The 23044-nt window shown below is 44.7% G+C and overlaps 2 protein-coding genes across 2 annotated transcripts in view; both read right to left on the bottom strand.

Moving 5' to 3' along the window:
- LOC141271399 (uncharacterized) overlaps positions 1–4435 on the bottom strand; it is a 75920-nt gene extending 71485 nt beyond the window's left edge. The window contains exons 1-2 of the mRNA XM_073681488.1: positions 4297–4435; positions 3032–3198 (exon numbers count right to left, since the gene is read on the bottom strand). Of these exons, the coding sequence (XP_073537589.1) occupies positions 3032–3198; positions 4297–4435 (306 nt within the window). The remainder of the gene's footprint in view (positions 1–3031; positions 3199–4296) is intronic.
- A 2122-nt stretch (positions 4436–6557) lies between these two features.
- The window catches only part of LOC141271792 (uncharacterized), a 31784-nt gene continuing 15297 nt past the window's right edge, over positions 6558–23044 (bottom strand). Inside the window, exon 8 of the mRNA XM_073681947.1 lies at positions 6558–8049. Coding sequence (XP_073538048.1) covers positions 6767–8049 — 1283 coding nt within the window. The 3' untranslated portion in view covers positions 6558–6766. The remainder of the gene's footprint in view (positions 8050–23044) is intronic.

The following is a 23044-nucleotide window of genomic DNA, read 5'->3' as shown; positions in this document are numbered from 1 at the left end:
GATACAGCTACACTGTGGGGCAGAGCAGGGAGACTTGCTGTCCCAGCCCTGCACGGCAGCCGCTATGGGGCCCTTGAGCAGGAAGGGGGCCCCCGGTGGCAGAATCAGGCACCCCGCTCGTCACCGCAAGTTCAGTGATGGGAGAGGGAGTGCGACGCTCCCTCTCCCATCAGTCCCCCCTCTGCGTCTGACGTCATCACTTGGTGCCCGGCAAGCTGTTCTGAAGATGTGTGCGGACCGGGCGCTTGGAGCAGCGGGGGAATGAGGAGGAGAGGTGAGTATTGTGTTTATCTTTTTTATTTCCTATTGGGGGGAAATCATTATACTACTGACTCTGCCAATGTAGGGGGATTATACTATATACTCTGCCTATGGGGGGGATTATACTATATATTCTGCCTATAGGGGGGGATCATACTATATACTCTGCCTATGGGGGGATTATACTATATACTCTGCCTGGGAGGGGGATTATACTACACTGCTCAAAAAAATAAAGGGAACACTTAAACAACAGAATATAACTCCAAGTAAATCAAACTTCTGTGAAATCAAACTGTCCACTTAGGAAGCAACACTGATTGACAATCAATTTCACATGCTGTTGTGCAAATGGAATAGATAATAGATGGAAATTATTGGCAATTATCAAGACTACCTCAATAAAGGAATGGTTCTGCAGGTGGGGACCACAGACCACATCTCAGTACCAATGCTTTCTGGCTGATGTTTTGGTCACTTTTGAATGTTGGTTGTGCTTTCCCACTCGTGGTAGCATGAGACGGACTCTACAACCCACAGAAGTTGCTCAGGTAGTGCAGCTCATCCAGTATGGCACATCAATGCAAGCTGTGGCAAGAAGGTTTGCTGTGTCTGTCAGCGTAGTCTCCAGAGACTGGAGGCACTACCAGGAGACATGCCAGTACACCAGGAGACGTGGAGGGGGCCGTAGGAGGGCAACAACCCAGCAGCAGGACCGCTACCTCCGCCTTTGTGCAAGGAGGAACAGGAGGAACACTGCCAGAGCCCTGCAAAATGACCTCCAGCAGGCCACAAATGTGCATGTGTCTGCACAAACGGTTAGAAACTGACTCCATTAGGGTGGTATGAGGGCCCGACGTCCACTGATGGGGGTTGTGCTCACAGCCCAACACCGTGCAGGATGCTTGGCATTTGCCACAGAACACCAGGATTGGCAAAGTCGCCACTGGCGCCCTGTGCTCTTCACAGATGAAAGCAGGTTCACACTAAGCACATGTGACAGACGTGACAGAGTCTGGAGACGCCGTGGAGAGCGATCTGCTGCCTGCAACATCCTTCAGCATGACCGGTTTGGCAGTGGGTCAGTAATGGTGTGAGGTGGCATTTCTTTGGAGGGCCGCACAGCCCTGCATGTGCTCGTCAGAGGTAGCCTCACTGCCATTAGGTACCGAGATGAGATCCTCAGACACCTTGTGAGACCATATGCTGGTGCGGTTGGCCCTGGGTTCCTCCTAATGCAGGACAATGCCAGACCTCATGTGGCTGGAGTGTGTCAGCAGTTCCTACAAGATGAAGGCATTGAAGCTATGGACTGGCCCACCCATTCCCCAACCTGAATTCGATTGAGCACATCTGGGACATCATGTCCCCATAGGCAGAGTATATAGTATATTCCCCCCATAGGCAAAGTCTGTAGCATAATCACCCCCCCATAGGCAGAGCATATACACTGCTCAAAAAAATAAAGGGAACACTCAAATAACACATCCTAGATCTGAATGAATGAAATATTTTCATTGAATACTTTGTTCTGTACAAAGTTGAATGTGCTGACAACAAAATCACACAAAAATCATCAATGGAAATCAAATTTATTAACCAATGGAGGCCTGGATTTGGGGTCACCCCCAAAATTAAAGTGGAAAAACACACTACAGGCTGATCCAACTTTGATGTGATGTCCTTAAAACAAGTCAAAATGAGGCTCAGTATTGTGTGTGGCCTCCACGTGCCTGTATGATCTCCCTACAACGCCTGGGCATGCTCCTGATGAGGTTGCGGATGGTCTCCTGTGGGATCTCCTCCCAGACCTGGACTAAAGCATCCGCCAACTCCTGGACAGTCTGTGGTGCAACGTGATGTTGGTGGATGGAGCGAGACATGATGTCCCAGATGTGCTCAATCGGATTCAGGTCTGGGGAACGGGCGGGCCCAGTGCATAGCTTCAATGCCTTCATCTTGCAGGAACTGCTGACACACTCCAGCAACATGAGGTCTGGCATTGTCCTGCATTAGGAGGAACCCAGGGCCAACAGCACCAGCATATGGTCTCACAAGGGGTCTGAGGATCTCATCTCGGTACCTAATGGCAGTCAGGCTACCTCTGTCGAGCACATGGAGGGCTGTGTGGCCCTCCAAAGAAATGTCACCCCACACCATTACTGACCTACTGCCAAACCGGTCATGCTGAGGATGTTGCAGGCAGATCGCTCTCCATGGCGTCTCTAGACTCTGTCACGTCTGTCAAATGTGCTTAGTGTGAACCTGCTTTCTTCTGTGAAGAGCACAGGGCGCCAGTGGCGACTTTGCCAATCCTGGTGTTCTGTGGCAAATGCCAAGCATCCTGCATGGTGTTGGGCTGTGAGCACAACCCCCATACCACCCTCATGGAGTCTGTTTCTAACCGCTTATGCAGTCATGCACATTTGTGGCCTGCTGGAGGTCATTTTACAGGGCTCTGGCAGTGCTGCTCCTGTTCCTCCTTGCACAAAGGCAGAGGTAGCGGTCCTGCTGCTGGGTTGTTGCCCTCCTACAGCCCCCTCCACGTCACCTGGTGTACTGGCCTGTCTCCTGGTAGCGCCTCCAGCCTCTGGACACTACGCAATATCTATACGGTATATCTCATACGGTAGTATCTCAGTGTGTCTACGGCCCATTTTATGGCTAAGCACTCTTTTTCCACTATCGCTTAGTTCTTCTTGCAGGAAGAGAGATTCCGGCTCAGATAGAGAATGGGATGTTCTTCCCCATTTATCTCTATAGAGAGCACAGCTCCTAAGCCAGCTTCTGAAGCTTTTGTCTGGAAACCAAATTCCTTCTCAAAGTCTGGTGCATCCAGGACTGGCTGCTTGCACAGTGCCAGCTTCAGCTGTTGGAATGCCGTCTCCGTTTCATCCGTCCATTTCACCATCGTTGATCTGGAGCCTTTGAGGAGATCTATAAGTGGTGCAGCCATCATGGCAAAATTTGGGACAAACCGTCGGTAATACCCCATAATTCCCAGAAACGCTCTCACTTGCTTCTTGGAGAGTGGTTGCGGCCAGTTCTGGATTGCCTCGACTTTATGGACTTGTGGCTTAATTTCGCCTCTCCCAATGACATAGCCTAAGTACTTGGCCTCCTCCTTTCCAATGGCACATTTTCTCAGATTTATTGTAAATCCCGCCTTACTCAGAGCATCCAGAATCGCCTGAAACTTAAGCCCAGACTGGACTAGTCATCTGCTGAAGACCACAATATCGTCAATGTAGGCTGCGGTATACTTCTTATGTGGAGCTAGGATCCGATCCATGGCCCTCTGGAAGGTGGTTGGGGCCCCCTGCACTCCTTAAGGGATTCGGGTGTATTGGAAACATCCATCAGGTGTTGGGAATGCCGTCTTCTCCTTGGCCCTCTGGGCCATGGGGATCTGCCAGTAGCCTCCGTCAAGTCAAGGGTGGTAATATACCTTGCAGGTCCAAGCCTCTCGATGAGTTCATCGACGAGGGGCATCGGGTATGTGTCACACTTGGTTACCTCATTCAGCCGGCGGTAGTCATTGCAAAACCTCCACTCCCCATTCGGTTTTGGCACAAGAACGATAGGACTCGACCACCCACTTCTTGACTCCTCTATGACGCCGAGGTCTAACATCCTTTTCACCTCGGACAAGATCAACTCCCGGCGTGCTTCAGGAATCCTGTAGGGCTTCAGCTTCACTCTGACATGCGGCTCTGTTAACACGTCATGCTCTACCACGTGTGTATGCTCCGGGAAACTATGAGAACAGGTCCCGATTCCGCTGGAGCAGTTCTTGACGGTGTCGCTTCTGGGCCGCCGTTAGAGTCTACGCGATCATGACATCTTCGACCTTGCCTTCGGGAGCGTCTCTCAGGCAAGGTGCTCCCACGGGTTCCCGATCTCACCACGGCTTGAGCAGGTTTACATGGTACACTTGGTACAAATTTCTTCGGCCAGGCTGGTGGACTTTGTAGTTCACTTCACCGAGTTTCTCCCCCACCTCATACGGGCCTTGCCACTTGGACAGGAACTTACTTTCGATGGTGAGAATAAAAACCAGAGCGCGATCCCCAGTCTGGAACTGTCTCAGAATCGCCAACTGGTTATACACCCTTGCATGGGCTTCCTGCGTCTGGAGGAGATGTTCCTTCACGATGGGCATCACTTTCACCATTCTCTCCTGGAACTGGGCAACATGTTTGATGGTGGGACGTGACCTTGGCCTTTCAGGTTTCCTAGGCGATGTCTAGGAAACCTCTTGGGTGCTGACCAAACAGGAGCTTGAACGGAGAGAAGCCAGTGGAGGCTTGAGGAACTTCTCTGACAGAGGAGAGTAGAAATCAAAGCAGGTAGTCCCAGTCTCGCGAATCCTTTTCAACGATCTTCCTGAGCATCGCCTTTAAAGTCTTGTTAAAGCTTTCCACAAGCCCATCCATTTGTGGATGGTAAACTGAGGTCCGTATCTGGGCAATCTGAAGGACTTTACATAGCTCCTTCATCACTTTGCTCATGAAGGAGGTTCCCTGGTCAGTCAAAATCTCTTTTGGCAGACCTGTCTGAGTAACAATATGGACCAGCTCCCGGCTATACTCTTACTTGACAAGTTCCTTAGGGGTACCGCTTCGCATAGTTCATGACCACCAGGATGTATCGGTGGCCCTGGGCCAATTTAACTAAGGGACCCACGAGGTCCATGATAATCCTCTCATGGCCTTTCTGGCATAACGGCAAAACAAAGGATAAACGATAGCACAGTCCATATGTGTGTGTGGGGTTCGCCCGCACAGGTTATAGCACAGCCTTCAGCTCCTCCTGAGCTGAAGCTTTCCAGTCTGGAGACTGGCCTCTCCAGGCACACAACCACAGAAAAAAAAAATAGTGACTGAGCATTTAACGTTGCTCAGCCACACCCTGAGGTGGAGGTAGGGTGAATGACTTCCTTCCCATCTCTATGTCATTCACATAAAACCACTGTCTTTAAGTGATTTAACCCCCCCAACACATAACATGCTGGAGGAAAGTTGTAGGTTCAGTTCGCTAAGGCTAGCAGTCGTGGTGAAACATACCTCCCCTCACATATAACACCAGTGACTCTGTCACACTGCATATATTTTTATTTGTAATTATGTAATTCTAATACTGTACTTTTTGGACTATAAGACGCTCTTTATCTTAAGACCAGCTTTAGACAATAGAAAATAGGAAAAACTTTTTTTCTACTAATTAAACCTTTATGACACCTCAGCTCCGGGTGTAAAGTGAAAGGGTCAATGTGAAGGGAATATAAAATCAAAAAGGAATAGCATAACAGCAGTAGAGTTATATTTAGTTGACTAAAGAGTGAAACTGACTAAATCAGTATTGTAAACACAAAGAGGCTTTTTCTGGAGAAGTCAAACATAAAACCTCAGCTCCTGGCCCCTGAAACACATGGTCTGAAATTAGGCAGTATATTTGCTATTTACTGTACAGATGAATTGGGGGGGGGGGGTCACAGGATATTTGAAATGCAAGGCTCTTAGCTCACCATCCAATTAAACAGCAATTTTTAAATAGTACAATCAGGTGACCCTGCAAATATGAGCCTCTGGTCAGGACTATAGAAACTTGGGTGGCACAAAAGAAGTTGTTCACATGTGGGGCTGCCTGTGAAGCTGATGTAATCCAAAACTCATTTCTCTTTCCCGTAAGGAAACAGAAGATAACTGTTGATGGAAATGGTTAGGTATTTGTTATGTCTCCCTTTTTATTTTAGAACTGTTTTGCATATTTGTGTGTTGTTTTATTTTTACCTTTTTATATGTTTTATTGTAAGCAATGTATATTTTTAGATTAAAGGTTAAAATCTTTAATAAGTTTGATCATTGTATGCGCTAAAGAATCCTTAGCCTTTCAGAGAATGTGTGACCTTTTGATTGTCTGACAGTAGCATATCTTGGGGACTCATCACCCATTGTATTTGAGAAGTGGTGGCAAGGCGTTAAGAAATCAGGGTGTGGTGAATGTGTTGGGGTGTGATTTATGCTCACTTTATAGCCTAAAACAGAGGTTGAGAGCTGGATTGAGTCAGAGGAGATGAATTAACCCTTGCAAGCACACCCCATGTCACGTGCTGAGATGTATGTACGTGAAAGTCAATATCACTAATTGTAATGCACTGGGGTGGAGTAGAAAATAAATTTATTGTTAATGTTTCTCTACACCATGTGTGTTATTTACATATAACTTCACAGCAGGGACATTAATGAGCACTCTGCAGCGCACATATACACACACACACTGCTGGACACTGCACATTTATATACACACAGCTCTTTTTATTATTATGCATTGCTTATATAGTGCAATCATATTCTGCAGTGCTTTACATACATCATTGCTGTCCCCAATGAGGCTCACAATCCAAATTCCATATCTCTTTGCAGCATGGGAGGAAATCAATTCTCAAGGATTTATTCAAACATGTGGTTTTTAGTCAACGTGTTTCATAGTGCCAAACACTTCTTCAGGTAATGACCACAAGGCTTCTCCCCGTGTGAGTTCCCTGGTGTCTAACAAGCGTTGATTTATGTGCAAAACATATTCCACATTCTGAACATGAATATGGCTTCTCCCCTGTGTGTGTGTGAGTTCTCTGGTGACTAAAAAGGTTTGATTTCGCTTTAAAACATTTCCCACATTCAGAACATGAAAAAGGCTTCTCCCCTGTGTGAGTTCTCTGGTGTGTAGCAAGATGTGCTGCCCTTGCAAAACATTTTCCACATTCTGAACATAAATATGGCTTCTTCTCTGTGTGAGTTTTCTCATGTGTAACAAGCAATGATTTATGTCCAAAACATTTTCCACATTCTGAACATGAATATGGCTTCTCCACTGTGTGAGTTCTCTGGTGTATAACAAGCGATGATTTATGTGCAAAACATGTTCCACATTCTGCACATGAATATGGCTTCTCTCCTGTGTGAGTTCTCTGGTGTCTATCTAGGTGTAATTTATCTACGAAACATTTTCCACATTCTGAACATGAAAACGGCTTCTCCCCTGTGTGAGTTCTCTGGTGACCAACAAGTTGTGATTTCTGTATAAAACATTTTCCACATTCTGAACATGAATATGGCTTCTCCCCTGTGTGAGTTCTGTGATGTATAACAAGAGATGATTTCTCTTGAAAACATTTCCCACATTCTGAACATGAAAAAGGCCTCTCCCCTGTGTGAGTTCTCTGATGTATAACAAGATGTGATTTCCCTCTAAAACATTTCCCACATTCTGAACATGAATATGGCTTCTCTCCTGTGTGAATTCTCTGATGTATACCAAGATTTGACTTCTGTCTAAAGCATTTCCCACATTCTGAACATGAATATGGCTTCTCCCCACCAGTATGCATTCTTTCATGCCTAACAAAATCTGATTCCTGGTTAAAATATCTCCCACATTTGGAACTAGAAAAGGTCTTCTCCTCTGTGTGAATTTTTTGATGCGTAACAAAAGAGGTTTCAAGAGGAAAACTATTTCCATACTCTGAATGTGTAATTGGCTTCTTTGCTTTAAGATCAGTTTGTTTTGTAATGCCTCTTTTCTGACTTTCATTTTTCTTCGTAGTCTGTAATGAATCAGAAGATAGGACCTGTTTCATAGGATCAGATGATAGATCTTTGCTGTGAAGGGATGATGGTATATCTGGAGTAATGACATTCACTTCAGTTGTATCCTGTGTGATCTCAGGGGCATCTGTTATAAAAATTGAAGATGTCACTTGTCCCTCTGATCTCCTTGTACAGTCATCTGCCAACAATAAAACAAATTATTTTTGAATAAAATATTCTCAAAATTGTATTTTTGAACATTTCTACTCAAAATCTTCATAGAAATAGGAAGTTATGTAGCAAAATAGATTTTTTCACTAAGATAATAACAGTTCACTGTCTACTAGAAGACGTCAATGCATGAACTAGTAGAGCATGATGTTCAACTGTTTGTTGTTTGTTTCATTCTGCCTCCAAAATATTGGAATAAAAAGCCACCAAAAAATGTTATGTAGGCGAAAATTATACTAATAAAAACTTCTAATCATCCCACAAAAAACAAGCCCCCACTCAGGTGTCAAAATAGTCACTACTCATATAGATTAATTCACTGATGGTTATACCTTACAAAACTGAGTAACTTTATGGGGTTTTCTTCTGCTCTGGTTTTCTGTCATTCTACAACATTGGAGCTTCTACAAATGGTGTGTCATATCTCCTCTGGGATCTGCTCCTGCAATGTCTTCTTCGGTCACCAGCAGCCGCCATCATTCATTCTGGCGGTGGCGTTGGTGATGAAGTAGACATTGTAACCAGAAGATCTGGGCACCACAGGCTCTGTGCAGCCACTAAGTACTGGTCCCAGCCACCCTATTCTATCATCCCGTCGGGCAGTATGGGAGTGTGTGCTGTCCAGCTGGAGGAATCTGCTCTCTGCTTCAGGTAATAGGAAAGCACCACACCCTACTAAAGCTCAAAGCTCATAGCAGGTCTGGTTTAGAAGGGTCGCTTTTAAGGGTCTAAAAATGAAATATGCCAGAAATATAACCCCCTCACTACCACTCTTGATCTGACAATCTGTTCTGCTTCACTCACAGGTACGTCATCTGACCCCATCTGCAAACCCCACGCAGCATATCTGACCATCTTTTCCAAACTGTATATATCCGTCTCCCGGTATGTTTCCTGCATCCAATATCTGCTGTATCCACTGATCCCTGCTAATTTCATTCTATCTGTCCTGGGTATGTTTGATCCCATCTGCAGGTTTATCACCTCAATCCTTTGATCCCAATACACACGGTGTTTGTTTCCTGAATACATTTAGCCTCTGTGTCCTAATTATCCCCCCCCCCTCCACCCATGCTTTTGTGAGCAGTCTTCCTGTGGCTCATTCCCTCCTGCACACATCTGATGCACCCCATGTGCTGTTCAGAGCTCCATAAATCAAGCCAGACCGGTCTGCCTATGAAGTGTTGCTTTTAAGGGTCTAACAATGAATATGCCAGAAGTGACCAGAAGGTACAAGTAACTATATACTAAATGTACAGAAAAATTATTTTCTTTCTCATTCACACTTAACTTTAATTATGCTTACATATGCCCTTACTGTTTTTGCCCCACTAATCCTCACTCTCCTTCGCTATCCCCAAACCCCAGCACCTCTAACCAAATCATCATCTCTCCTTCCCTCTTATCTCCCCACCTGACCTAATCTATAGACCTGCTCCTCAACCTCAGATCTATCCTACCAAAACATAACACAAGCCAGACACTCTCCTTCTCCCACCTGCTCTCCCTCTCTCTGCTTCTCCTCACTGTTGAAGACATATCTCCCAATCCTGGACCCCCAACAGCTTGCACCTTCCATTAATTCGCCCACCTATCGCTTCAAACCAACTGCAAACTACTGCAACCTCTCCTACATAAAACACGTGCCCCGGACACCCACCCCCCTGCTCCCTCTCTCTGGAGCACTCTGGAATGCTTGCTCTGTCTGCAACAAGCTCCATTTTGTCCATGACTTCTTTACCTCTCGCAATCTCTCTTTCCTGGGCATCACAAACACATGGCTGACACCCTCCGACACTGCCTCACCTGCTGCGCTGTGTTATGGTGGCTTGCACTTCACTCACAGTCCTCGCCCTGGTAACGGATATGGTGGAGGAGTGGGTCTACTCCTTTCTACCAACTGCAACTTTAGCCCTACCCCACCTCTACCTTCCCTTATTCTCCCTTCTTTTGAAGTCCACTCTGTCCGCATCTACTCTCCCTCCAACCTCCAAGTGGCTGTCATATACCGACCTCCAGGCTAGGTCACTGCCTTTATCGACCAATTTTCCATCTTGCTTCTTCACTTTCTCTCTGCTGACATTCCCACAATCATCATGGGCGATTTCAACATCCCCAGTGACTCGCCAGTCAGCAGCATCCAAACTCCTGTTGCTTACTTCATCCTTTGGACTTACTCAGTGGTCCTTCTCAGCCACCCACACAGACAGACACACACTAGACCTCATCTTCACCCGACTCTGCTCCCTATATAACCTCTCAACGTCCCCCTACTCCTATCTGACCACCATCTACTCTCTTTCTCATCCCTGTCCTCCTCACCTGTCACCCATGTCCAGTAACTAGCACACCCCCGCAAAAACCTTGCACATCTAGGCACCCACACACTCTCTGACTCTATTCTACCACTGACATCCATATCTTCACTCCATGACACAGACAGCGCCACTACTTTCTACTATGCCATTCTTGCATCAGCTATTGACTCGGTCGCCCCTCTTGTGCATGGCAGAGCGCGACGAGTCAATAGGCAACCCTGTAACAACAACTTCACTAAACAGCTTCGACAAGCGTCCAGGGTTGCGGAGTGGTGTTGGAAGAAAACACATTCTCAAGATGACTTCACTGCATTCAAACAAGCAACAATCACATTCAAATCAGCCCTCACCTCTGCTAAACAGGCCTACTTCACAACCCTCATATCTTCCTTATCCTAGAACTCCAAACAGCTATTCAACACTTAACTCCTCTGAACTCCACTGCCCCCTCTGACCTCCGTCATCTCTGCTGAGAAGTTTGCCGCACACTTCAAAAACAAGATTGACCAAACACGGCAAGTCTTTACTGCCCAACCACCACAACCCCTTTGTTTCCCAAACCATTGCCCTTCCCCCAAAACCTTCCTTCCCAATACCTCACCACTTGTGCACTCGACCCCATCCCATCCCACCTCCTCCCCAACCTCACCCACACACTCATCCCATCCCTAACCCATCTCTTCAACCTATCACTAACTTCTGGTAACTTCCCCGCTGCTTTCAAACATGCTACTATCACACCCATCCTCAAAAAGCCATCCCTCGACCCAACCACCTTGTCCAGCTACCACCCCATATCGCTGTTCCCATTTGCCTCCAAACTCCTTGAGCAACACATTCACGCTAACTTTCCTCTCACTTCTCATCTAACTCTCTCTTCGACAGCCAACAATCTGGATTCTGCCCCCACCATTCCACCGAAACTGTCCTTACCAAAATCACCAATGCTTACTTACAGCCAAAGCTGACAGACAATTCTCTGTACTCCTTCTTCTTGACCTGTCCTCTGCTTTTGACACAGTTGACAACTGCCTCCTACTACAGATCCTCTCTTCCTTAGGGCAAGGTGTTTGACGCCAATCTTGGATCTCTTCATACCTTTATAACCACACATTTAGGTTCTCCCACTCCCACACTACTTCCTCACCCCGCCACCTCTATGTTGGAGTCCCTCAAGGCTCTGTCCTACGACCCCTACTTTTCTCAATCTATAACCTCGGCCTGGGACAGCTCATAATATCCCGTGGCTTCCAATACCATCTGTATGCTGATGACACCCAGATCTACCTCTCTGGCCCAGCCGTCACCTGTCTGCTGTTTAGAATCCCAGCATGTCTAGCAGCCATATCCTCCTTCTCCTCCCGCTTCCTCAAGCTCAATGTGGACAAAACTGAATTCATCATCTTTCCCCCATCTCGCATATCTTCCCCACCTGATCTTTCTATCACAATAAATGACATCACACTTTTCCCTGTACCAGCAATCCGCTGCCTCGGAGTAACCCTTGACTCTGCCCTGTCCTTCAAACCACACATCCAAGATCTCGCCACCTCCTGTCGCCTCCAGCTCAAAAATATTTCCAGAATCAGTCCTTTCCTCAACCCTCAATCTACTAAACTGCTTGTGCAAGCCCTCATCATCTCCCGTCTCGACTACTGCAACATCCTCCTCTTGAGCCACCACTCACCCAAGCCCCAGCCACCACTCACCAAGGCCCCAAATCCCCAGCGCAAGCCACCAGACCCCCAGCCCACTAGCACTTGCCCAGGCCACCAGTGCAAGCCACCAGGTCCCCAGCCCCAGGCCACCAGCACAAGGCTCGGCTTCCTGAAGGACCCTGCCTCCTGTGACCCCTGCTCCACCACCCCCCAGGTAAGAAACCTATTCAGACAATAAGACGGACCCCCATCTTATCAAAAAAAATGTTTTCCTATTTTCCACCCCAAAATATGGTCAGGTGCGTCTTATAGTCCAAAAGATACGGTAAGAATAATAAAGGATATTGTCGGAAGCTGCCAGGTACAGCCTTGTTCTCTTCTGGCTTAGTTCTGTGCATTTGATCTTCTTGTGATCCTGGTCCATTTATGGTTTACTTGTGTCTTCTGATTTTTTATTTTCTGTGCCCTCCTGGTTCTATCTAAAATCTAGGCCCCTCAAAGTAATTTCAAAAGTGAGAGGTTAGTCTCTCATTATGTGGCAGCATACAGGACCTGTATAACTGCCTGTAGGCGGTAAGAGTATTATTAAAAAGTGTCAAGAGGAACCACAGATGTCACCCAGCAACTCAAATGATGATGTGAGCTTGTTGTCCACCAATACACCCAGGTCTTTTTCAGTTACAGTTTTGCCCAGTGTTTTACAATTAAGCATATAACTATACATTTTATTTCCTCTGCCCAAGTGCATTACCTTACATTTATCCCCATTAAAGCTCATTTGCCATTTATCAGTCCAAACTTCCACTTTGAGAAAACGTTTGTCAGAACACATATACGATGTCCTAAATCCCACTACCCGCAGTTTGTCAGGAGCCTCCAGGCATTTTTTGCATCAACATGGAGGTAATATCGGCTGCTTACGTGTAAGTGCATTGGAATCTGTCTCTATATCCCATCGTGGTGGGGACAGGGTTAAATTATTACGGAAAAAAGAAGCACAGTGGATTTTGAAATTAAATACTAGATATCCAACAGGTTTAAATATGAGAAATGAATAATGTATTTGTATTAATATTCCGGTTATTTCCACCTGCACTATTTTACACTAGCTGATTTCCTGCTATATTCATTATAATTGTCTGTTTCTAGGTTGATATTATTCGACTTATATTTAGCGAGTTATATTTAGGAAGTTTGTAATTATTTTGTCAACTTTCCATTTTTTTATTTATTTTTTTTTTAATAGAAACAGTCAGTTCATTTAGGGTTAAAACAGTTTTCTGAGACTCTGGACTCATGTGTAACTAAGCTCCTGAACAGGTGATGTCGGTGGGCGGCTACTTTCTCCATATGCCTTAAAAGTTTTTCCATTTCAACATTGTATTATGCTATGAATAAGGATCTACGTATCCGAAACGCATAAGCCTCTGTACGCTTTTATTTGCACTATGGTCTCATGTTTTTAATTTTTTCAAAATAAAGACTATTTTTTTAAGTCACTTTCACGAGTTGCTGGATAACTACTCTTTCATCACTGCCTAATGTCTCCCAGATGGGGATCTTTACAATCCGAGCACCGTGCCTCATGAGAAAGTGGACCGAGCAGGTGACCTAAAATATTTTTTCTACATTACTTACTACTGACTGTCTGAACATTTTTTCGTGCTCCCTGGTGTAACATCATTGATATAGGGAGGAAAAGTTCATTGCTATATACCCCTATCAATTTGAACATGCCAGCTGCTCATAAGAGATGTTAGTATTTGTTTCATTCTCTTTGGTTCCTTCTCGTCTAGGATTATAAACAAACTTTGGTGAAAATGGAAACTATTTTTAAGGATACCACCTTTTTGAGCCTCAATGATAAAGCGAGACTGGACAGAGTTGCTTCTATCATTTCTAAGAACAAACCAGCCACCAATAATGATGGTCACGAGGGAATAACACAGAGCATGAACCAACTTGAGAAATATTTGTCTGCACCTCTCAAAACGTGGTGGGACTATACAATGTTTGAGAAATATGTGGAAAACCTTATGATCCCTCGTGGATTAAGGATAAAGAAACAATCAATCGGATTAAGGATAAAGAAACAATCAACCATCCAGTTTGATGAAAAATTCCAAAAAGAGTGGACTGATATATTAACAGGCGATTCTTTGAATTTAATGGACTTGCTGATCCATTATGAGCAGAGAAAGGTCAAAGAATTAGATATGAGAATAAAAGAAATTGAGAACTCTATGACTGAATATGTGGAAAATGAAGAGTATAAAAAAATGAGATCTGACATAATGGAGAGGCTTAAAGCACTAGAGGACACCATAGCTGAGAATAAACAGAAAAAATATAACCGTGATTGTAAAGATTACGAAACAGGCCATGTATATGATTGGCGACCTCTGCGCAGACCGAATAGAAATTTGAAAAGTCCGAAAAAGCCTAAGTCTATCTTGAAAAACCCTGGTGGTAATAGATTTCCTACGATTGGGGAAACACCTAGGGTTACCTTCAGCTCCTCTGAATATGAATCTACAGATGTAGAAGCAGAAGGCAGTGATGAAGTGGGCTTTATAATATCCAGTGAAAGGTCCGGCACATCAAAAAATGGGACTGTTTTAAATCAGGATCAAAATCAACATCGAAATCAGGATTCAAATCAGGATCAAAACAGAGACCTATTAGAAGATAGGGGTGCAAGCACAAACATAAGAGAGAGGAGACACAATTACGGCACCAGATTTCGGAAATAAATCAATTCACGGTTTTAAATTTATCTGCCAAAATCCTTACTAAGAATGATTTAGAGGTTTTGCAAAAAGGACTGAATTTTATTCCGGAAAATAATGGGGACTTTTTTTTCCACGATTTTGGATGTGAACAAATTTATAAGGAGACTCACTAATAAAAAACATTTCTATAATCAGGATCAGGAAATAACTGATATTAATGATATTTTGCTACCTGAGAATATTTATAAAGGACTTTCCTTTCAGGAACAGTTTTCCATTATACAACTGAATACCCTGTTAGATAATGACATGAAAGAAAACCTTGTGAATGATGGCATGTTATTTTCTAGAATATCTAATGAGGATTTTTATTCCATACAGTCGAAAGCTCCCATCATGGATGATTTTCAGTTAATGGTAGAAAATGATTTAAAAGAAATCTATTCTAAAAAAACAGATAAGGATAATCTAACAAGGGGGGAAAGAAGAGCTCTAAATAACATCAAAAATAATCCCAATATTATAGTGAAGAATTCTGACAAAGTCAGTGGTAGTATTGGATAAAGAGCTTTATGCTAGAGAGGTAAATAAAATTTTGAATGACGAACAGTCATACCGTAAGATAAGTTATGATCCCACACAGATTATTGGAGAAAAATTGGATAAGATCTTACAAGAAGGGGTGGACTTGGGCATCCTGAATTTAAAGCAAGAGGATTATTTACAACCTAGTAATCCAAGAATACCAATTTTTTTTCATGCGTTACCAAAAACGCACAAGGACCAGTTTCCACCCCCTCTAAGACCTATAGTCTCAGGTATAGGTTCACTGCTGGAGAGATTGGGTTCATGGTTGGATGATAGGTTACAACCATTGGTAGTGATATCACCCAGTTATTTGAGAGACAGTAAGCACGTTCTAACCATCATGAATGATGTGAAATGGAGTGAGGATCTAACCTGGATGACCTGTGATGTCAGAACTTTATATTCCTGCATTCTGCACAGTTTGGCCATTCAAGCATTAACAGAACAACTAAATGCAAATTCTAATTACTCTGATGAAATGAAGGAATACATTCTTGATGTTACTCTTTTCTTGCTTCAAAATAATTACTTCAAGTTTTCCCATCAGTTTTATGTACAGTGCCAGGGATGTTCCATGGGGGCCAAATTCTCACCATCCCTGGCAAATCTGTACATGAACTGGTGGGAATCTAAATACACTGCTCAAAAAAATAAAGGGAACAGTCAAATAACACATCCTAGATCTGAATGAATGAAATATTCTCATTGAATATTTTGTTCTGTACAAAGTTGAATGTGCTGACAGCAAAATCAGACAAAAATCATCAATGGAAATCAAATTTATTAACCAATGGAGGCCTGGATTTGGAGTCACACTCAAAATTAAAGTGGAAAAACACACTACAGACTGATCCAACTTTGATGTAATGTCCTTAAAACAAGTCAAAATGAGGACCAGTATTGTGTGTGGCCTCCACGTGCCTGTATGACCTCCTTACAACGCCTGGGCATGCTCCTGATGAGGTTGCGGATGGTCTCCTGTGGGATCTCCTCCCAGACGTGGACTAAAGCATCCACCAACAAGCATCCGTGACGTTGGTGGATGGAGCGAGAAATGATGTCCCAGATGTGCTCAATCGGATTCAGGTCTGGGGAACGGGTGGACCAGTCCATAGCTTCAATGCCTTCATCTTGCAGGAACTGCTGACACACTCCAGCCACATGAGGTCTGGCATTGTCCTGCATTAGGAGGAACCCAGGGCCAGCTGCACCAGCATATGGTCTCACAAGGGGTCTGAGGATCTCATCTCGGTACCTAATGGCAGTCAGGCTACCTCTGGCAAGCACATGCAGGGCTGTGCGGCCCTCCAAAGAAATGCCACCCCACACCATTACTGACCCACTGCCAAACCGGTCAAGCTGAAGGATGTTGCAGGCAGCAGATCGTTCTCCACGGCGTCTCCAGACTCTGTCACGTCTGTCACATGTGCTTAGTGTGAACCTGCTTTCTTCTGTGAAGAGCAGAGGGCGCCAGTGGTGACTTTTGCCAATCCTGGTGTTCTGTGGCAAATGTCAAGCGTCCTGCACGTGAGCACAACCCCCATCTGTGGACTTCGGGCCCTCATACCACCCTCATGGAGTCGGTTTCTAACCATTTGTGCAGACACATGCACATTTGTGGCCTGCAGGAGGTCATTTTCCAGGGCTCTGGCAGTGCTCCTCCTGTTTCTCCTTGCACAAAGGCGAAGGTAGCGGTCCTGCTGCTGGATTGTTGCCCTCCTACAGCCCCCGCCATGTCTCCTGGTGTACTGGCCTGTCTCCTGGTATTTTACACTACCTGATTTCCTGCTATGTTCATTATAATTGTCTGTTTCTAGGTTGATATTATGTGACTTATATTTAGCGAGTTATATTTAGGAAGTTTGAAACTATTTTGTCAACTTTCCATTTTTATATATTTTTTTTTTAATAGAAAAAGTCAGTTAATTTAGGGTTAAAACTGAGTTTTCTGAGACTCTGGACTCGTGTAATTGAGCTCCTGAACAGGTGTTTTTAATTTTTTCAAAATAAAGGCTATTTTTTAAGTCAATTTCACGAGTTGCTGGATAACTACCCTTTCATTATTCCCATAGGGTATATATTGTGCACAGGTCCTATTCAGGATTCTAATAAATGTCTCCCATTTGCTTTGTGTAGATTTAGGTCTCAGGATATCGTCCCAGTTTATTGCACTAAGATCATCTCTCAACCGTTGGAAATTTGCCTTCCTGAAGTTTAGTGTCCTTGTAACCCCTCTACTACACATCTTATTAAAGGATACATGAAAGCTTATTATTTTGTGATCACTATTACCCAAGTGACCCCCAGCTCGTATATTTGATATGCGGTCTAGCCTGTTGGTTAATATTAGGTCTAGCAGTGCCCCCCTTCTTGTTGGGTCCTGAACCAGTTGTGAAAGGTAATAGTCTCTCATAGTTGTCAAAAACCTATTACCTTTGCTTGAACTACAGGTTTCTGTTCCCCTAATGTATGTCAGGGTAGTTGAAGTCCCCCATAATAATGACTTTTCCTTGAGTCGTTGCTTCATCTATTTGTTTTATGAGGATATTCTCCGCTGCTTCCATTATTTTTGGAGACTTACAACAAACCCCTATCAGTAATTTACTATTTTTCCCCCTCCCCTTATCTCCACCCACAGGGACTCTACATTTTCATTAATTAGATTCACATATATTCTCACGCAAGATGGGTTTTAAGGATGATTTTACATATAAACACCCCCCTCGCTTGTTTGTACGGTCATTTCTGAACAGACTATAGCCCTGTAAATTAACAGCCCAGTCATGGCTCTCATCCAGCCATGTCTCAGATATCCCCACCATGTCATAATTATTTTCCAACAAAATTAATTCTAATTCCTCCATTTTGTTGGTGAGGCTTCTGGCATTAGTGTACATGCATTTTATGTATCTCTCTGTACCTCTATTCCTTCTTACTATATTGACTGTTCTAACCCCACCCCCAATTTCTTTATTTGTGCCCAGGTCACTATCTGCACCATCTTCCCCACTTATAAGATGAATACCCTCCCCCCCAATCCCAAATTTAAACACTCCTCCAACCTTCTAGCCATTTTCTCCCCCAGCACAGCTGCATCCTCCCCATTGAGGTGCAGCCCGTCCCTAGCGTAGACCCTGTAGCCAACTGAGAAGTCGGCCCAGCTCTCCAGGAACCCAAACCCCTCGTTCCTACACCAATTCCTCAGCCACTTATTTATGTCCCTAATCTCCTGTTGTCTCTCTGGCGTGGCACGTGATACAGGCAGTATTTCAGAGAATACCACCTTGGAGGTCCTTGCTTTAAGGTTGCAGCCTAATTCCCTGAAATCATCTTTAAGGACCTTCCACCTACCTCTAACTTTGTCATTTGTGCCAATGTGCACCATGACCGCTGGGTCCTCACCAGCCCCTCCCAGTAATCTGTCAACCCGATCAGTGATGTGCCGGACTCGAGCGCCAGGTAGGCAGCACACTGTTCGACGATCCCTGTCTTTGTGACAGATTGCCCTATTTGTTCCCCTAATAATTGGGTCCCCCACTACCAGCACCTGCCTGGCCTGCCCTGCTCTCCTATTTTCCCCCTTAGTGGAGCTGACACTCCTCCGGCTTTCAGAGGACATGCCTTGCTGCAGCGGTGCTACCCCTGTACTGACACCGCCCTCATCTGCCAACTTTGCAAACTTATTGGGGTGTGCCAGATCAGGACTGGCACTCTTCCCTCTACCCCCCCACCTTCTGTCACCCAGCTAGATGCCTCACTGTCCTGCAGCTCCCTACTTCCACCCTCCCTCACATCTACCCCAGTGAGCAGCTGCTCAGTAAGCAGCAGACTCCTTTCCATATTGTCAATGGATCTCAGTGTTGCCAGCTGCTCATTTAGATCCAGTACCTGGGCTTCCAAACACACAACGCGCACACATCTCGCACAGCAGTATGCATCCACGACCGGCCTTTCAAGGATTGCATATATGTGGCAAGATGTACACTGGATAGCATTGTCAATAATGGAGCTCATTTCTTAATGGGGATTGCACTAGACAGAAATGTTAAGTAAAAAAGAAATGTAAAGAATTAATAAAATACAGACAGCAATTCAGTCCAAATTCCTCTCTTCCAAACTCCTTGAATCCAAAGTCACTGAATCACAAGTCACACACTTAAGCCCCCGTCTCACATAGCGATATCGCTAGCGATATCGCTGCTGAGTCACGGTTTTGGTGACTCACCAGCGACCTCACCAGCGATGTCGCTGTGTGTGACACTTTGCAACGATCAGGCCCCTGCTGTGAGGTCGCTGATCGCTGCAAAGTGTCCTGGACCATTTTTTGGTCGTTGGCCTCCCGCTGGCCAGCACACATCGCTGTGTGTGACCAGCGGGACCAACGATCTGGCTGGTAACTATGGTAAACAGCGGGTTACTAGGGGCACGCGCGCACTTAGTAACCCGCTGTTTACCATGGATACCACTCTGCTACGGTGCTCGGAGGCTCCCGCGCACCGTAGCAGAGTGGTATCCATGGTAAACAGCGGGTTACTAGGGGCACACGCGCACTTAGTAACCCGATGTTTACCATAGTTACCAGCCTGCTCCTGCTTGCAGCAGGCTGGTAACTGGAGCGGGACATCGTGGAACGATTCTTTCCACGATATCGCTGCTCCCCTGATCGCTGGTGAGCCTGCCTGTTTGACAGCTCACCAGCGATGTATTAGCGATGCAGCAACGATCCCTGACAGGTCGTATCGTTGTCGGGATCGCTGCTGCATCGCTTAGTGTGACGGGGCCTTTACTTCCATTTGCACTTACACTCCGGTCACACTTAGCTCGTTCACACTCGCTAAGGAAGATAATTTAAAGAGTTGTTTTTTTTTCCCCTTAAGCAGCAATCCAACCTACAGCTCAATGCACTTCCAAAGTACTGGATGCCCCAACCAGCTGCCCCTTATAAACCCCTAATTAACACCTTGTGAGTATAGCTACACCTCAGGATTTTAAGTGCAATGTAGTTAACCCTTAATACACACAGGTAGTAAAATAAGAGACTGTAAAACTGTAGAGAGAAAATAGGTTTTAAAAAGCCCAATAAAACTAAACAAGTAGAAAAGCACTCAGCAGTTCACAATTCAGCAACTCACACAGGTATTTTCTGCAGGATTCCCAATTACCTATTCACTGAAAGACAAGTCACACACTTCCGTTCGCACTTAAGGTCCAGTCATACTCGCTAACGAAGAAGATTTATAAAGGTTTTTTTTGTTTTTTTCCCCTTTAGCAGCAATCCAGCCTACAGCTCAATGCACTCACAAAATATATATGTATGTGTTATGTCAAAGAAAATAAAAAGACATACGAATATATTTAAAGAATATTATAAGGATTAATATGTTATGAGTACTGCAAAAATCAAGTCCTGTCTGACATTGAGACCTAGCGGTGTTCTTGAATTAAGTTTTAAAATCCAATAGGATTCACGGTTTAAAAAAATTCTTCTGAAATTGCCTCCTCTTGTAGGTTTAGTTAAGTTTAAAGCCATTGAAAAAGTAAGTGCTGATAGATCCCCTTTATGTACTAGGGCAAAGTGACGAGTCCGCAGAGATGTTAAATGCTGCGGTACTAACTGTGCCGCCTGATGCGTTTTTTAAAGTGTGCAACCGTACAAATTACATATACGGCATACCTTATAGATGGCATACGATGCAATCGATGGGATAAATGAACCCTGCCGTATTGCAGTTCATAAAGTGTTGTATGTTTTGCCCGTGGTGAATGAAGTGAAAGCCTTGGATTTATGCGCATGTTCACAAGAAATACATCTTGAACTACCGCATTTGTAAAATCCTTTATAGGAAAGCCATGTTTCTGATTGCATCTGCTACTGTAAATTGAAATAGACCAGGAGCTAGAATGGAACCTATAGGTGGGGCTTTTTTTGCAGTATATCTAACATTGGTTTTCTGTAGGACTTGTGATGGATTTTCATCTTGTTGGAGAATGGGTAGATATTTTTTAGTAATTTTGACAATGCTGTAGTACTGTGGGCTATACTCTGTGGAGAATGTAATTGGAATGGAGTAATTAGACTCCAGATTGTCAAATGTATGTCCAATATTCTGTGTGTTGTAGTCCAACAGCTGGCGTCTGTCTATTTTTGTTACAGTGTTCAAGGCATTATTAAGGAGTGTTTGTTTATAGCCCCTACATTTTAATCTCAAGAGTGTTTTGTCAGCTTCTTTGGAGAAATCCTCCAATGAGGAACAATTTCTCCTAAGACTAAGTTCTCCTTTTGGAATGATTTTAATAATGTGACCCAGATGGCATGATTGGGCTTGGAGAATGGAATTACAGTCAGTAGATTTACGATGGGGAGTGATGGAAACGTTATTATCAGAGGATTTCCCATTTAGGCATATGTCCAAAAATAAATGTTGTTTTTATTATACTCAAATGTGAAATGTAAATTATACATATTGTTGTTAATGTATTCAACAAAATTTATAGCCTCCTCTTTATTACCTTTCCACAAGACCAATAAGACGCCGATATATCGACCGAACCATGGTATCTTGTTTTTATATGTATTTCTAATATCGAAGATGAAATTCTCCTCCCCCATGACTATATTAGCTAGGGAGGGTGAGAACTTCCCTCTCATGCTATCCCCCTGTTCCTGTAGAAAAAAATTGATTATGAAATGAAAAAAAAATGTGTTTTAGTAAAAAAAGAAACTGAAAATTCGAAAATCTTGGACTGATGTAAGATACGTACTATATATTTTTTTTTTTTAGAAAAAGCGACAGACATTCAATAGCCACATGATGGGGTATAAAGGGATAAAGGCTAGTGACAATCATGTCCGGCACGAGAGCCCCACAGCCTCCCCATGTCCGGCACGAGAGCCCCACAGCCTCCCCATGTCCGGCACGAGAGCCCCACAGCCTCCCCATGTCCGGCACGAGAGCCCCACAGCCTCCCCATGTCCGGCACGAGAGCCCCACAGCCTCCCCATGTCCGGCACGAGAGCCCCACAGCCTCCCCATGTCCGGCACGAGAGCCCCACAGCCTCCCCATGTCCGGCACGAGAGCCCCACAGCCTCCCCATGTCCAGCACGAGAGCCCCACAGCCTCCCCATGTCCAGCACGAGAGCCCCGCAGCCTCCCAGGCCCCTCCTCCACCAATGCAGTCAGCGCGGATGGAGACAGACTTAGAGGAGACAGCGAGTGTGCGGGCACGGTGTTGCCCATGGCCCACTGTTTTCCAGCCCCTCTGCTGCCTCGGACTGCGGGCCGAACTGGAACAGCCAGAGGGTCAGATGTGGCCTGTGGGCCGCACTTTGCCCAGATCTGACATGGAGTGATATCATGAAACCAGGGCTTGAGCCATGCCAACACAGCTCCTGCAGAGGTGAATAAATGTGTATTACACCCTTTATCCACGCACAGCTTAGAGATATATCATGGCACAAGTGTAATACTTTTTATGTAGTTTATCGCAATTCTCTTTGAAGTTAGTCGGTCTTAAAAGAAATGTAAAATTCAGGATAAAGGGAAACTCTGCTATTGTACAGAAAGTCACACTTGGCCCTCACTGCACATTTCATGCTGTTGGTCATAAAAGCGAAGTTTAGCCAGAAAGACTGGACCTGGTCTTGTAGGGACCATATGAGCACATT

The sequence above is a fragment of the Phyllobates terribilis genome, unplaced genomic scaffold (assembly GCF_046119375.1).
Source record: "Phyllobates terribilis strain yellow unplaced genomic scaffold, ASM4611937v1 Scaffold_5__5_contigs__length_657084704, whole genome shotgun sequence".
Taxonomy (NCBI): Eukaryota; Metazoa; Chordata; class Amphibia; order Anura; family Dendrobatidae; genus Phyllobates; species Phyllobates terribilis.
This window is presented reverse-complemented; position numbering and strand designations above follow the sequence as displayed.